The sequence below is a fragment of the Cherax quadricarinatus genome, chromosome 59 (genome assembly GCF_038502225.1).
Source record: "Cherax quadricarinatus isolate ZL_2023a chromosome 59, ASM3850222v1, whole genome shotgun sequence".
Lineage (NCBI taxonomy): Eukaryota > Metazoa > Arthropoda > Malacostraca > Decapoda > Parastacidae > Cherax > Cherax quadricarinatus.
Genome location: NC_091350.1, coordinates 11858374 through 11874319, shown reverse-complemented (window position 1 = coordinate 11874319; position 15946 = coordinate 11858374). Strand labels below are relative to the sequence as shown.

Genomic DNA, 15946 nt, shown 5'->3' with positions numbered 1-15946 from the left:
TTGGTTTTAGATTACTGCTAACCAGAACTCCTAAATCCTTTTCACAATCAGTAGTATTAAGATCTATATTAATTAGTTTATATGTGGCATGGTTATTTTCCTGTCCAACATTTTGAACTTTGCATTTGTCAATATTAAACTGCATCTGCCACTTCTCCAACCATTGCATCAGTATTCAAATCATCCTGGAGTGCTCTAGTGTCCTCATTAGAATGAATTGGATGGCCTATTTTGGTGTCATCAGCAAATTTGCTTATGTCACAATTTATTCCCTCATCTATGTCAGGGGCTATAAATGTATTAATTCAAGGATTATGTGGAGTAAAATAAAGGTTGGATGTGAAAGTGGGTTATAGTAAGAGTATATGCACCTGGGGAAGAGAGAAGTGTAGAGGAGAGAGAGAGAGAGATTTTGGGAAATGTTGAGTGAATGCGTGGGGAGTTTTGAACCAAGTGTGAGAGTAATGGTGGTTGGGGATTTCAATGCTAAAGTGGGTAAAAATGTTGTGGAGGGAGCAGTAGGTAAATTTGGGGTGCCAGGGAAACCTTTAATTGAGCTGTGTGTAGAAAGAGGTTTGGTAATAAGTAATACATATTTTATGAAGAAGAGGATAAATAAATATACAAGGTATGATATAGCACGTGATGAAAGTAGTTTGTTAGATTATGTATTGGTGGATAAAATGTTGATGGGTAGGCTCCAGGATGTACACGTTTATAGAGGGGCAACTGATATATCGGATCATTATCTAGTTGTAGCTACAGTTACAGTAAGAGGTAGATGGGAAAAGAGGAAAATGGCAACAACAAGCAAGAGGGAGGTGAAAGTGTATAAACTAAGGGAGGAGGAAGTTCGGGTGAGATATAAGCAACTATTGGCAGAAAGGTGGGCTAGTGCAAGTATGAGTAGTGGGGGGGTTGAAGAGGGTTAGAATAGTTTTAAAAATGAAGTATTAAAATGTGGGGGAGAAGTTTAAGGTTATAGGAGGGTGGGGGCAGGAGGAAAGAGGAGTGATTGGTGGAATGATGAAGTAAAGGGTGTGATAAAAGAGAAAAAGGTAGCTTATGGGAGGTTTTTACAAAGCAGAAGTGTTATAAGAAGAGTAAATGGAGAGTAAAAGAAAGGTGAAGAGAGTGGTGAGAGAGTGCAAAAGGAGAGCGGATGAGAGTGGGAGAGGCACTGTAAAGAAATTTTAATGAAAATAAGAAAAAAATTTGGAGTTAAACAAGTTAAGAAAGCCTAGGGAACGAATGGACTTGTCAGTTAAAAACAGAGTAGGGGAGTTAGTAGATGGGGAGATGGAGGTTTTGGGTAGATGGCGAGAGTATTTTGAGGAACTTTTAAATGTAGATGAAGAAAGGGAGGTGGTAATTTCATGCACTGGCCAGGGAGGTATACCATCTTTTAGGAGTGAAGAAGAACAGGATGTGAGTGTGGGGGAGGTGCATGAGGCATTACGTAGAATGAAAAAGGGTAAAGCAGCTGGAACTGACAGGATCATGACAGAAATGTTAAAAGCAGGGAGGGATATGGTGTTGGAGTGGTTGGTATTTTTGTTTAACAAATGTATGAAAAGGAGAAGGTACCTAGGGATTGACAGAGAGCATGTATAGTCCCTTTATATAAAGGGAAGGGGGACAAAAGAGATTGTAAAAATTATAGAGGAATACGTTTACTGGGTATACCAGGAAAAGTGTACGGTAGGGTTATAACTGAAAGAATTAGAGGTAAGACAGAATGTAGGATTGCGGATGAGCAAGGAGGTTTTAGAGTGGGTAGGGGATGTGTAGATCAAGTGTTTACATTGAGGCATATATGTGAACAGTATGTAGATAAAGGTAGGGAAGTTTTTATTGCATTTATGGATTTAGAAAAGGCATATGATAGAGTGGATAGGGGAGCAATGTGGCAGATGTTGCAAGTATATGGAATAGGTGGTAAGTTACTAAATGCTGTAAAGAGTTTTTATGAGGATAGTGAGGCTCAGGTTAGGGTGTGTAGAAGAGAGGGAGACTACTTCCCGGTAAAAGTAGGTCTTAGACAGGGATGTGTAATGTCATCATGGTTGTTTAATATATTTATAGATGGGGTTGTAAAAGAAGTAAATGCTAGGGTGTTCGGGAGAGGGGTGGGATTAAATTATGGGGAATTAAATACAAAATGGGAATTGACACAGTTGCTTTTTGCTGATGATACTGAGCTCATGGGAAATTCTGAAGAAAAAATTGCAAAGGTTAGTGGATGAGTTTGGGAGTGTGTGTAAAGGTAGAAAGTTGAAAATGAACATAGAAAAGAGTAAGGTGATGAGGGTATCAAATAATTTAGATAAAGAAAAATTGGATATCAAATTTGGGAGGAGGAGTATGGAAGAAGTGAATGTTTTCAGATACTTGGGAGTTGACGCGTCAGCGGATGGATTTATGAAATATGAGGTTAATCATAGAATTGATGAGGGAAAAAAGGTGAGTGGTGCGTTGAAGTATATGTGGAGACAAAAAACGTTATCTATGGAGGCAAAGAAGGGAATGTATGAAAGTATAGTAGTACCAACACTCTTATATGGGTGTGAAGCTTGGGTGGTAAATGCAGCAGCGAGGAGACGGTTGGAGGCAGTGGAGATGTCCTGTCTAAGGGCAATGTGTGGTGTAAATATTATGCAGAAAATTCGAAGTGTGGAAATTAGGAGAAGGTGTGGAGTTAATAAAAGTATTAGTCAGAGGGCTGAGAGGGGTTGTTGATTTGGTTTGGTCATTTAGAGAGAATGGATCAAAGTAGAATGACATAGAGAGCGTATAAATCTGTAAGGGAAGGAAGGCGGGGTAGGGGTCGTCCTCGAAAAGGTTGGAGAGAGTGGGGTCGTCCTCGAAAAGGTTGGAGAGAGTGGGTAAAGGAGGTTTTGTGGGCGAGGGGCTTGGACTTCCAGCAAGCGTGTGTGAGCGTGTTAGATAGGAGTGAATGGAGACGAATGGTATTTGGGACCTGACGATCTGTTGCAGTGTGAGCAGGGTAATATTTAGTGAAGGGATTCAGGGAAACAGGTTATTTTTATATGGCCGGACTCGAGTCCTGGAAATGGGATATACAATGCCTGCACTCTAAAGGAGGGGTTCGGGATATTAGCAGTTTGGAGGGATATGTTGTGTATCTTTATATGTATATGCTTCTAAGCTGTTGTGTTCTGAGCAACTCTGCAAAAACAGTGATTATGTGTGAGTGAGGTGAAAGTGTTGAATGATAATGAAAGTATTTTCTTTTGGGGGATTTTCTTTCTTTTTTGGGTCACCCTGCCTCAGTGGGAGACGTCCGACTTGTTAGAATATATATATATATATATATATATATATATATATATATATATATATATATATATATATATATATATATATATATATATATATATATATATGTGTGTGTGTGTGTGTGTGTGTGTGTGTGTGTGTGTGTGTGTACTCACCTAATTGTACTCACCTAATTGTGGTTGCAGGGGTCGAGACTCAGCTCCTGGCCCCGCCTCTTCACTGATCGCTACTAGGTCCTCTCTCTCTGCTTCCTGAGCTGTATCATACCTCTTCTTAAAACTATGTATGGTTCCTGCCTCCACTACTTCACTTGCTAGGCTATTGTGTGTGTACTCACCTATTTGTACTCACCTATTTGTGGTTGCAGGGGTCGAGTCACAGCTCCTGGCCCCGCCTCTTCGCTGATTGCTACTAGGTCCTCTCTCTCCCTGCCCCATGAGCTCTATCATACCTCGCCTTAAAACTATGTATGGTTCCTGCCTCCACTACATCCCTTTCTAGGCTATTCCATGGCCTGACTACTCTATGACTGAAGAAATACTTCCTAACATCCCTTTGATTCATCTGAGTCTTCAACTTCCAATTGTGACCTCTTGTGTCTGTGTCCCATCTCTGGAACATCCCGTCTTTGTCCATCTTGTCTATTCCGCGCAGTATTTTATATGTCGTTATCATGTCTCCCCTGACCCTCCTGTCCTCCAGTGTCGTCAGGCCGATTTCCCTCAACCTTTCTTCGTAGGACAATCCCCGTAGCTCTGGGACTAGTCTTGTTGCAAACCTTTGCACTTTCTCTTAGCTCCTGGCAACGCCTCTTCACCGGTTGCTACTGGGCCCTCTCTCTCCCCGCTCCATGAGCTTTATCAAACCTCGTCTTAAAACTGTGTATGGTTCCTGCCTCCACTACGTCATTTTCTAGGCTATTCCACTGCCTTACAACTCTATGACTGAAGAAATACTTCTTAATATCTCTCTGACTCATTTGTGTCTTCAACTTCCAATTGTGGCCTCTTGTTTCTGTGTCCCCTCCCTGGAACATCCTGTCTTTGTCCACCTTGTCTATTCCACGCAGTATTTTATATGTCGTTATCATGTCTCCCCTGACCCTCCTGTCCTCCAGTGTGTGTGTGTGTGTGTGTGTGTGTGTGTGTGTGTGTGTGTGTGTGTGTGTGTGTGTGTGTGTGTGTGTTTGTGTGTGTGTGTGTGTGTGTGTGTGTGTGTGTGTGTGTGTGTGTGTGTGTGTGTGTGTGTGTGTGTGTGTGTGTGTGTGTGTGTGTGTACAGTATATGAAGTACCTGAGAGCCGTGAGTGAGGGGGGCGGGGTGGGTGTAGCAGCGGTGTAGGACACAGAGAGTGGCACACACGGTGATGAGGGCTGGCAGGCTGATGTAACACGACGTCTGTATTACCGTGTACGTCAGGATGTGCGTCGACACGGGGTCCAGCACACACACGCCGCAGTCTGCAAATACACGGAGTGGTGAGAGTCATAGATGGTGTAGTGGGCGTGTTACAGAAAGTGGAGAGGGTCTTAGATGGGGTGGTGTGCATGTTAGATGGTGTAATTGAGAGTTAAATGAAGTGTTGGACGTCTTAGATATTGTTGTGGGATGTGATATGTTACGGTTCGGTGTCAGACGGGGTGGTGAGTACGTCAGATTGTGCAGTGGGAGTGTTAGACTGAGTGGTCGTCCTGAGAACTTGTAATAACACTGCTGGAAGGGAGGTTCTGCAGCTGACATAACTACTGTACCTTCCTCGGTCATACAGAGCAAAGCATCGGCACCTGCTGCTGTATGTGTGACAGGGACTGATTCTGATTACTAACTGAGGTATTTAAAAAAAAATTATATAGCTTTTGGAAAAGACTGAACAAGTAGGTGGATGGGAATGGTTGGTTTAGAGAAGTACTTACCTTGTATGGGCCAGTAGACCTGCTGCAGTGTTCTTCCATTCTTATGTTCTTATAAACCTTGGTAACTGATACCAACAGATTGGTTTAAAAATTAACGTGTTAGAAGTGATCAAGGTCCCAAGACCGAAGTGTTTTCTAATCCCCGATATGATGTGCATCCTGGTGGCTTTTGTTGTGCTTAACAGTATATTATTACATGTAAAACCACATTATTTTATACTGCAGAAATAAGTAAATTTTGTTTGTTAAGTATGTCGTGGTATTTGCTCACGAGCCTTTTTAAATAAAACATTGTTTTTGAACGTACCTTGAACGAAAGCATACTCAGCCCAGCCATAGATGGGTCCTGAGACCTCTATGAGGAGGAGCACCAGAACCCCAGAGAGCACCACGTTGAGGTTCAGCAGAGAGAAGGTCAGTGTGTGTTCGTGCGGCGACGCGAACTTCACATACCTGCCGAGGAGCATACAGTAGTAGGTAATGACGAGGGTCAATTTCAATTGAGACCAGGTCATAAGGGGTCAACTGGGGACACAACAGGTCAATAAGGGGTCAACATGAAGAAAGAGCAACCATAAGTATCTATGTAGATTTTTCACTTAAGGTTTGCTGCAAATTTCTATTTGGTTAGTTCAGGTTTGGTTAGGCTAGGCTAGGTTAGGTTTGGTTAGACTTTGTTAGGTTTGGTTAGGTTAGGTTAAATTAGGTTTGGTTAACTAAGGTAAAGTTAGGTTTGGTTAGGTTAGGTTAGGTTTGGTTAGGTTTGGTTAGTCTTGGTTAGGTTTGGTTAGGTTATAGGTAGTAGACTGGCAGACAGCAACCACCCAGGGAGGTACTACCGTCCTGCCAAGTGAATGTAAAACGAAAGCCTGTAATTGTTTTACATGATGGTAGGATTGCTGGTGTCCATTTTTCTGTCTCATAAACATGCCAGATTTCAGGTACGTCTTGCTACTTCTACTTACACTTAGGTCACACTACACATACATGTACAAGCATATATATACACACCCCTCTGGGTTTTCTTCTATTTTCTTTCTAGTTCTTATTCTTGTTTATTTCTTCTTATCTCCATGGGGAAGTGGAACAGAATTCTTCCTCCGTAAGCCATGCGTGTTGTAAGAGGCGACTAAAATGCCAGGAGCAAGGGGCTAGTAACCTCTTCTCCTGTATATATTACTAAATGTAAAAGGAGAAACTTTCGTTTTTCCTTTTGGGCCACCCCGCCTCGGTGGGATACGGCCGGTGTGTTGAAAGAAAGAAGAAGGTTTGGTTAGGTTAGGTTTGGTTAGGTTAGGTTAGGTTAAGTTTGCTTAGGTTTGGTTAGGTTAGGTTAGGTTAGGTTAGGTTAGATTTGGTTAGGTTAAGTTTGGTTAAGTCAGATTAGGTTATGTTAGGTTAGGTTTGGTTAGGTTAGGTTTGGTTAGGTTAGGTTAGGTTAAGTTTGCTTAGGTTTGGTTAGGTTAGGTTAGGTTAGATTTGGTTAGGTTAAGTTTGGTTAAGTCAGATTAGGTTATGTTAGGTTAGGTTTGGTTAGGTTAGGTTAGATTAGGTTGGGTTTGATTAGGTTAAGTTAGTTTAGGTTAGATTAGGTTAATTTAGGTTAGGTTAGGTTAGGTTTGGTTAGGTTAGTTTAGGTTAGGTTTCGTTAGGTTAGCTTAGCTTAGTTTAAGTTGTTAGTTTAGTTTATTCTAGATTAGTTTAGGTTATGTTTGGTTAGGTTAAATTAGGTTAGGTTTGGTTAGGTTAGGTTAGCTTAGTTTAAGTTAGGTTAGGTTAGTGTAGGTTAAGTTAGGTTAGGTTTGGTTAGGTTAGGTTAGCTTAGTTTAAGTTAGGTTAGGTTAGTGTAGGTTAAGTTAGGTTAGGTTTGGTTAGGTTAGGTTAGCTTAGTTTAAGTTAGGTTAGGTTTGGTTAGGTTAGGTTAGCTTAGTTTAAGTTAGGATAGGTTTGGTTAGGTTAGGTTAGCTTAGTTTAAGTTCGGTTAGGTGGCCTGGTGGCTAAAGCTCTCGCTTCACACGGCGAAGGTCTGGGTTGGATTCCCAGCGAGGGTAGAAATATTGGGCGCGTTTCTTTACACCGGTTATCTGTGTTCACCATCAGTGAAATGGGTACCTGGTTGTTAGTGGACTGGTGTGGGTCGCATCCTGGGACAGAACTGACCGAATTTACCCGAAATGCTCAGCATAACAATCGGCTTTGTATATAGTAGTATAAGTAGTATGTCATTGTTGTCAGCTATGGTCTGTATACCTTGTATATGTACCTGTAGTAAATCAAGATATTATTATTGTTATTATTATTATTATTATTATTATTATTATTATTATTATTATACTATTATTATTATTATTATTATTATTATTATTGTTAGGTTAGGTTAGGTTAGGTTAGGTTAGGTTAGGTGAGGTTAGGTTAGGTTAGGTTAGGTTAGGTTAGGTTAGGTTAGGTTAGGTTAGGTGAGGTTAGGTTAGGTTAGGTTAGGTTAGGTTAGGTTAGGTTAGGTTAGGTGAGGTTAGGTTAGGTTAGGTTAGGTTAGGTTAGGTTAGGTGAGGTTAGGTTAGGTTAGGTTAGGTTAGGTTAGGTTAGGTTAGGTTAGGTTAGGTGAGGTTAGGTTAGGTTAGGTTAGGTTAGGTTAGGTTAGGTTAGGTGAGGTTAGGTTAGGTTAGGTTAGGTTAGGTTAGGTTAGGTTAGGTTAGGTGAGGTTAGGTTAGGTTAGGTTAGGTGAGGTTAGGTTAGGTTAGGTTAGGTTAGGTTAGGTTAGGTTAGGTTAGGTTAGGTGAGGTTAGGTTAGGTTAGGTGAGGTTAGGTTAGGTTAGGTTAGGTTAGGTGAGGTTAGGTTAGGTTAGGTTAGGTTAGGTTAGGTTAGGTTAGGTTAGGTGAGGTTAGGTTAGGTTAGGTTAGGTTAGGTGAGGTTAGGTTAGGTTAGGTTAGGTTAGGTAAGGTTAGGTTAGGTTAGGTTAGGTTAGGTTAGGTTAGGTTAGGTAAGGTTAGGTTAGGTTAGGTTAGGTTAGGTTAGGTTAGGTTAGGTTAGGTTAGGTTAGGTAAGGTTAGGTTAGGTTAGGTTAGGTTAGGTTAGGTTAGGTTAGGTTAGGTTAGGTTAGGTTAGGTTAGGTTCTCTTCTATCCATAGAAAATTACATGTTCATGCATACTCTTTAAAGTAATGGATAAAATAATTGGGACAGTAGTAAACTAACAGGAGAGAAATAGTTTCGTGAAGAACAACAAAGGTAGTTCACACAACGTGAATATTCTCACGAACTACCGCTGGTGTTCTCTTATGTAATAACTGAAACAAAACAACACTAAATTATAAGGTGGCCTCTATATTCTTCAAGTGTAAGAAGATATATAACACAGTGTTGCACGGAGATATAAAACAGTGTTGCAAGAAAATATATAACACAGTGTTGCACGAGATGTGGAGTCACAGGATGATGGGAACTGACTAGGAGTGTACGAACTAAGGTCAAGAGTGACCTCAGTTCGTACCCTGACTGTACCTCCCTGACTGTACCTCCTTGACTGTACCTCCCTGACTGTACCTCCCTGACTGTACCTCCTTGACTGTACCTCCCTGACTGTACCTCCCTGACTGTACCTCCCTGACTGTACCACCCTGACTGTACCACCCTGACTGTACCTCCCTGACTGTACCTCCCTGACTGTACCTCCCTGACTGTACCTCCCTGACTGTACCACCCTGACTGTACCTCCCTGACTGTACCTCCCTGACTGTACCACCCTGACTGTACCACCCTGACTGTACCTCCCTGACTGTACCACCCTGACTGTACCTCCCTGACTGTACCACCCTGACTGTACCTCCCTGACTGTACCACCCTACCTGTACCACCCTGACTGTACCTCCTTGACTGTACCTCCCTGACTGTACCTCCCTGACTGTACCACCCTGACTGTACCACCCTGACTGTACCTCCCTGACTGTACCTCCCTGACTGTACCTCCCTGACTGTACCTCCCTGACTGTACCTCCCTGACTGTACCTCCTTGACTGTACCACCCTACCTGTACCACCCTGACTGTACCTCCTTGACTGTACCTCCCTGACTGTACCTCCCTGACTGTACCACCCTGACTGTACCACTGACTGTACCACCCTGACTGTACCTCCCTGACTGTACCTCCCTGACTGTACCACCCTGACTTTACCACCCTGACTGTACCACCCTGACTGTACCACCCTGACTGTACCACCCTGACTGTACCACCCTGACTGTACCTCCCTGACTGTACCACCCTGACTGTACCACCCTGACTGTACCACCCTGACTGTACCACCCTGACTGTACCTCCCTGACTGTACCACCCTGACTGTACCACCCTGACTGTACCTCCCTGACTGTACCACCCTGACTGTACCACCCTGACTGTACCACCCTGACTGTACCACCCTGACTGTACCACCCTGACTGTACCACCTGACTGTACCACCTGACTGTACCACCCGGACTGTACCACCCTGACTGTACCACCCTGACTGTACCACCCTGACTGTACCACCCTGACTGTACCACCTGACTGTACCACCCTGACTGTACCACCCTGACTGTACCACCTGACTGTACCACCCTGACTGTACCACCTGACTGTACCACCCTGACTGTACCACCTGACTGTACCAACTGACTGTACCACCCTGACTGTACCACCCTGACTGTACCACCCTGACTGTACCTCCCTGACTGTACCACCCTGACTGTACCACCTGACTGTACCACCTGACTGTACCACCCTGACTGTACCACCCTGACTGTACCACCCTGACTGTACCACCTGACTGTACCACCTGACTGTACCACCTGACTGTACCACCTGACTGTACCACCTGACTGTACCACCTGACTGTACCACCTGACTGTACCACCTGACTGTACCACCTGACTGTACCACCTGACTGTACCACCTGACTGTACCACCTGACTGTACCACCTGACTGTACCACCTGACTGTACCACCCTGACTACCACCTGACTGTACCACCTTACTGTACCACCCTGACTGTACCACCCTGACTGTACCACCCTGACTGTACCACCTGACTGTACCACCCTGACTGTACCACCTGACTGTACCACCCTGACTGTACCACCTGACTGTACCACCTGACTGTACCGCCCTGACTGTACCACCTTACTGTACCACCCTGACTGTACCACCCTGACTGTACCACCCTGACTGTACCACCCTGACTGTACCACCTGACTGTACCACCCTGACTGTACCACCCTGACTGTACCACCCTGACTGTACCTCCCTGACTGTACCACCTGACTGTACCACCTGACTGTACCACCCTGACTGTAACCACCTGACTGTACCACCTGACTGTAGCACCCTGACTGTACCACCCTGACTGTACCACCCTGACTGTACCACCCTGACTGTACCACCTGACTGTACCACCCTGACTGTACCACCCTGACTGTACCACCCTGACTGTACCACCCTGACTGTACCACCCTGACTGTACCACCCTGACTGTACCACCTGACTGTACCACCCTGACTGTACCACCCTGACTGTACCACCCTGACTGTACCACCCTGACTGTACCACCCTGACTGTACCACCTGACTGTACCACCCTGACTGTACCACCCTGTCTGTACCACCCTGACTGTACCACCCTGACTGTACCACCCTGACTGTACCACCTGACTGTACCACCCTGACTGTACCACACTGACTGTACCACCCTGACTGTACCACCCTGACTGTACCACCCTGACTGTACCACCCTGACTGTACCAACTGACTGTACCACCCTGACTGTACCACCCTGACTGTACCTCCCTGACTGTACCACCCTGACTGTACCTCCCTGACTGTACCTCCCTGTACAGTTCTGGTTAGCAGTAATCTGAAACCAAGACAACAGTGCATAAGTGTTCGCAATAAAGCTAATAGAATCCTTGGCTTCATATCAAGAAGCATAAATAATAGGAGTCCTCAGGTTGTTCTTCAACTCTATACATCCTTGGTTAGGCCTCATTTAGATTATGCTGCACAGTTTTGGTCACCGTATTACAGAATGGATATAAATTCTCTGGAAAATGTACAAAGGAGGATGACAAAGATGATCCCATGTATCAGGAACCTTCCCTATGAGGATAGACTAAGGGCCCTGAAACTGCACTCTCTAGAAAGACGTAGAATTAGGGGGGATATGATTGAGGTTTATAAGTGGAAGACAGGAATAAATAAAGGGGATGTAAATAGTGTGCTGAAAATATCTAGCCTAGACAGGACTCGCAGCAATGGTTTTAAGTTGGAAAAATTCAGATTCAGGAGGGATATAGGAAAGTACTGGTTTGGTAATAGAGTTGTGGATGAGTGGAACAAACTCCCAAGTACCGTTATAGAGGCCAGAACGTTGTGTAGCTTTAAAAATAGGTTGGATAAATACATGAGTAGATGTGGGTGGGTGTGAGTTGGACCTGATAGCTTGTGCTAACAGGTCGGTTGCCGTGTTCCTCCCTTAAGTCAATGTGACCTGACCTGACTAGGTTGGGTGCATTGGCTTAAGCCGGTAGGGACTTGGACCTGCCTCGCATGGGCCAGTAGGCCTTCTGCAGTGTTCCTTCGTTCTTATGTTCTTATGTTCTTATGTACCTCCCTGACTGTACCACCCTGACTGTACCTCCCTGACTGTACCTCCCTGACTGTACCACCCTGACTGTACCACCCTGACTGTACCTCCCTGACTGTACCACCCTGACTGTACCTCCCTGACTGTACCACCCTGACTGTACCTCCCTGACTGTACCACCCTACCTGTACCACCCTGACTGTACCTCCTTGACTGTACCTCCCTGACTGTACCTCCCTGACTGTACCACCCTGACTGTACCACCCTGACTGTACCTCCCTGACTGTACCTCCCTGACTGTACCTCCCTGACTGTACCTCCCTGACTGTACCTCCCTGACTGTACCTCCTTGACTGTACCACCCTACCTGTACCACCCTGACTGTACCTCCTTGACTGTACCTCCCTGACTGTACCTCCCTGACTGTACCACCCTGACTGTACCACTCTGACTGTACCACCCTGACTGTACCTCCCTGACTGTACCACCCTGACTTTACCACCCTAACTGTACCACCCTGACTGTACCACCCTGACTGTACCACCCTGACTGTACCTCCCTGACTGTACCTCCCTGACTGTACCACCCTGACTGTACCACCCTGACTGTACCACCCTGACTGTACCACCCTGACTGTACCTCCCTGACTGTACCACTCTGACTGTACCACCCTGACTGTACCTCCCTGACTGTACCACCCTGACTGTACCACCCTGATTGTACCACCCTGACTGTACCACCCTGACTGTACCACCCTGACTGTACCACCTGACTGTACCACCTGACTGTACCACCCTGACTGTACCACCCTGACTGTACCACCCTGACTGTACCACCCTGACTGTACCACCCTGACTGTACCACCTGACTGTACCACCCTGACTGTACCACCCTGACTGTACCACCCTGACTGTACCACCTGACTGTACCACCCTGACTGTACCACCTGACTGTACCAACTAACTGTACCACCCTGACTGTACCACTCTGACTGTACCACCCTGACTGTACCTCCCTGACTGTACCACCCTGACTGTACCACCTGACTGTACCACCTGACTGTACCACCCTGACTGTACCACCCTGACTGTACCACCCTGACTGTACCTCCTTGACTGTACCACCTGACTGTACCACCTGACTGTACCACCCTGACTGTACCACCTGACTGTACCACAATGACTGTACCACCTGACTGTACCACCCTGACTGTACCACCTGACTGTACCACCTGACTGTACCACCCTGACTGTACCACCCTGACTGTACCACCCTGACTGTACCACCTGACTGTACCACCCTGACTACCACCTGACTGTACCACCTGACTGTACCACCCTGACTGTACCACCCTGACTGTACCACCCTGACTGTACCTCCATGACTGTACCACCCTGACTGTACCACCTGACTGTACCACCCTGACTGTACCACCTGACTGTACCACCCTGACTGTACCACCTGACTGTACCACCTGACTGTACCACCCTGACTGTACCACCCTGACTGTACCACCCTGACTGTACCACCTGACTGTACCACCTGACTGTACCACCCTGACTGTACCACCCTGACTGTACCACCCTGACTGTACCTCCCTGACTGTACCACCTGACTGTACCACCTGACTGTACCACCCTGACTGTACCACCCTGACTGTACCACCTGACTGTAGCACCCTGACTGTACCACCCTGACTGAACCAACCTGACTGAACAAACCTGACTGTACCAACCTGACTGTACCAACCTGACTGTACCAACTTGACTGTACCACCCTGACTGTACCACCCTGACTGTACCACCCTGACTGTACCAACCTGACTGTACCAACCTGACTGTACCAACCTGACTGTACCAACCTGACTGTACCAACCTGACTGTACCAACCTGACTGTACCAACCTGACTGTACCAACCTGACTGTACCAACCTGACTGTACCAACCTGACTGTACCAACCTGACTGTACCAACCTGACTGTACCAACCTGACTGTACCAACCTGACTGTACCAACCTGACTGTACCAACCTGACTGTACCACCCTGACTGTACCACGCTGACTGTACCACCCTGACTGTACCACCCTGACTGTACCACACTGACTGTACCAACTGACTGTACCACCCTGACTGTACCACCCTGACTGTACCTCCCTGACTGTACCACCCTGACTGTACCACCCTGACTGTACCACCCTGACTGTACCACCCTGACTGTACCACCTGACTGTACCACCCTGACTGTACCACCCTGACTGTACCAACTGACTGTACCACCCTGACTGTACCACCCTGACTGTACCACCCTGACTGTACCACCCTGACTGTACCAACTGACTGTACCACCCTGACTGTACCACCCTGACTGTACCAACTGACTGTACCACCCTGACTGTACCACCCTGACTGTACCACCCTGACTGTACCACCCTGACTGTACCACCCTGACTGTACCACCCTGACTGTACCACCCTGACTGTACCACCCTGACTGTACCACCTGACTGTACCACCTGACTGTACCACCCTGACTGTACCACCCTGACTGTACCACCCTGACTGTACCACCTGACTGTACCACCTGACTGTACCACCTGACTGTACCACCCTGACTGTACCACCCTGACTGTACCACCCTGACTGTACCACCCTGACTGACTCCACATAGACATGCTTTATTTTCATACTTTTCAGATTGAATCGTACAAGTATGTTCCCTTGTATTCATGAGCGGTGACTCAACCCCGGCAACCTCAACTAGGTGGGTACAACATCTGCAACCTCAACTAGGTGGGTACAACCCCTGCAGCCTCAACTAGGTGGGTACAACCGCTGCAGCCTCAACTAGGTGGGTACAACCGCTGCAGCCTCAACTAGGTGGGTACAACCCCTGCAGCCTCAACTAGGTGGGTACAACCCCTGCAGCCTCAACTAGGTGGGTACAACCGCTGCAGCCTCAACTAGGTGGGTACAACCCCTGCAGCCTCAACTAGGTGGGTACAACCCCTGCAGCCTCAACTAGGTGGGTACAACCGCTGCAGCCTCTACTAGGTGGGTACAACCGCTGCAGCCTCAACTAGGTGGGTACAACCGCTGCAGCCTCAACTAGGTGGGTACACCCGCTGCACCCTCAACTAGGTGGGTACAACCCCTGCAGCCTCAACTAGGTGGGTACAACCGCTGCAGCCTCAACTAGGTGGGTACAACCGCTGCAGCCTCAACTAGGTGGGTACAACCCCTGCAGCCTCAACTAGGTGGGTACAACCGCTGCAGCCTCAACTAGGCGGGTACAACCCCTGCAGCCTCAACTAGGTGGGTACAACCGCTGCAGCCTCAACTAGGTGGGTAGAACCGCTGCAGACTCAACTAGGTGGGTACGACCGCTGCAGCATCAACTAGGTGGGTACAACCGCTGCAGCCTCAACTAGGTGGGTACAACCGCTGCAGCCTCAACTAGGTGGGTACAACCCCTGCAGCCTGAACTAGGTGGGTACAACCCCTGCAGCCTCAGCTAGGTGGGTACAACCCCTGCCGCCTCAACTAGGTGGGTACAATCCCTGCAGCCTCAACTAGGTGGGTACAACCCCTGCTGCCTCAACTAGGTGGGTACAACCCCTACAGCCTCAACTAGGTGGGTACAACCACTGCAACCATCAACTAGGTGGGTACAACCACTGCAACCATCAACTAGGTGGGTACAACCACTGCAACCATCGACTAGGTGGTACAACCACTGCAACCATCAACTAGGTGGGTACAACCACTGCAACCATCAACTAGGTGGGTACAACCACTGCAACCATCAACTAGGTGGGTACAACCCCTGCAACCATCAACTAGGTGGGTACAACCACTGCAACCATCAACTAGGTGGGTACAACCACTGCAACCATCAACTAGGTGGGTACAACCACTGCAACCATCAACTAGGTGGGTACAACCACTGCAACCATCAACTAGGTGGGTACAACCACTACAACCATCAACTAGGTGGGTACAACCACTGCAACCATCAACTAGGTGGGTACAACCACTGCAACCATCAACTAGGTGGGTACAACCACTGCAACCATCAACTAGGTGGGTACAACCACTGCAACCATCAACTAGGTGGGTACAACCAC

The 15946-nt window shown here is 46.8% G+C and overlaps 1 protein-coding gene across 1 annotated transcript in view; it reads right to left on the bottom strand.

Moving 5' to 3' along the window:
- The window catches only part of LOC128698806 (pinopsin), a 116302-nt gene that overhangs the window by 19583 nt on the left and 80773 nt on the right, over positions 1 to 15946 (bottom strand). The window contains exons 3-4 of the mRNA XM_070097729.1: positions 5520 to 5665; positions 4593 to 4759 (exon numbers count right to left, since the gene is read on the bottom strand). Coding sequence (XP_069953830.1) covers positions 4593 to 4759; positions 5520 to 5665 — 313 coding nt within the window. The remainder of the gene's footprint in view (positions 1 to 4592; positions 4760 to 5519; positions 5666 to 15946) is intronic.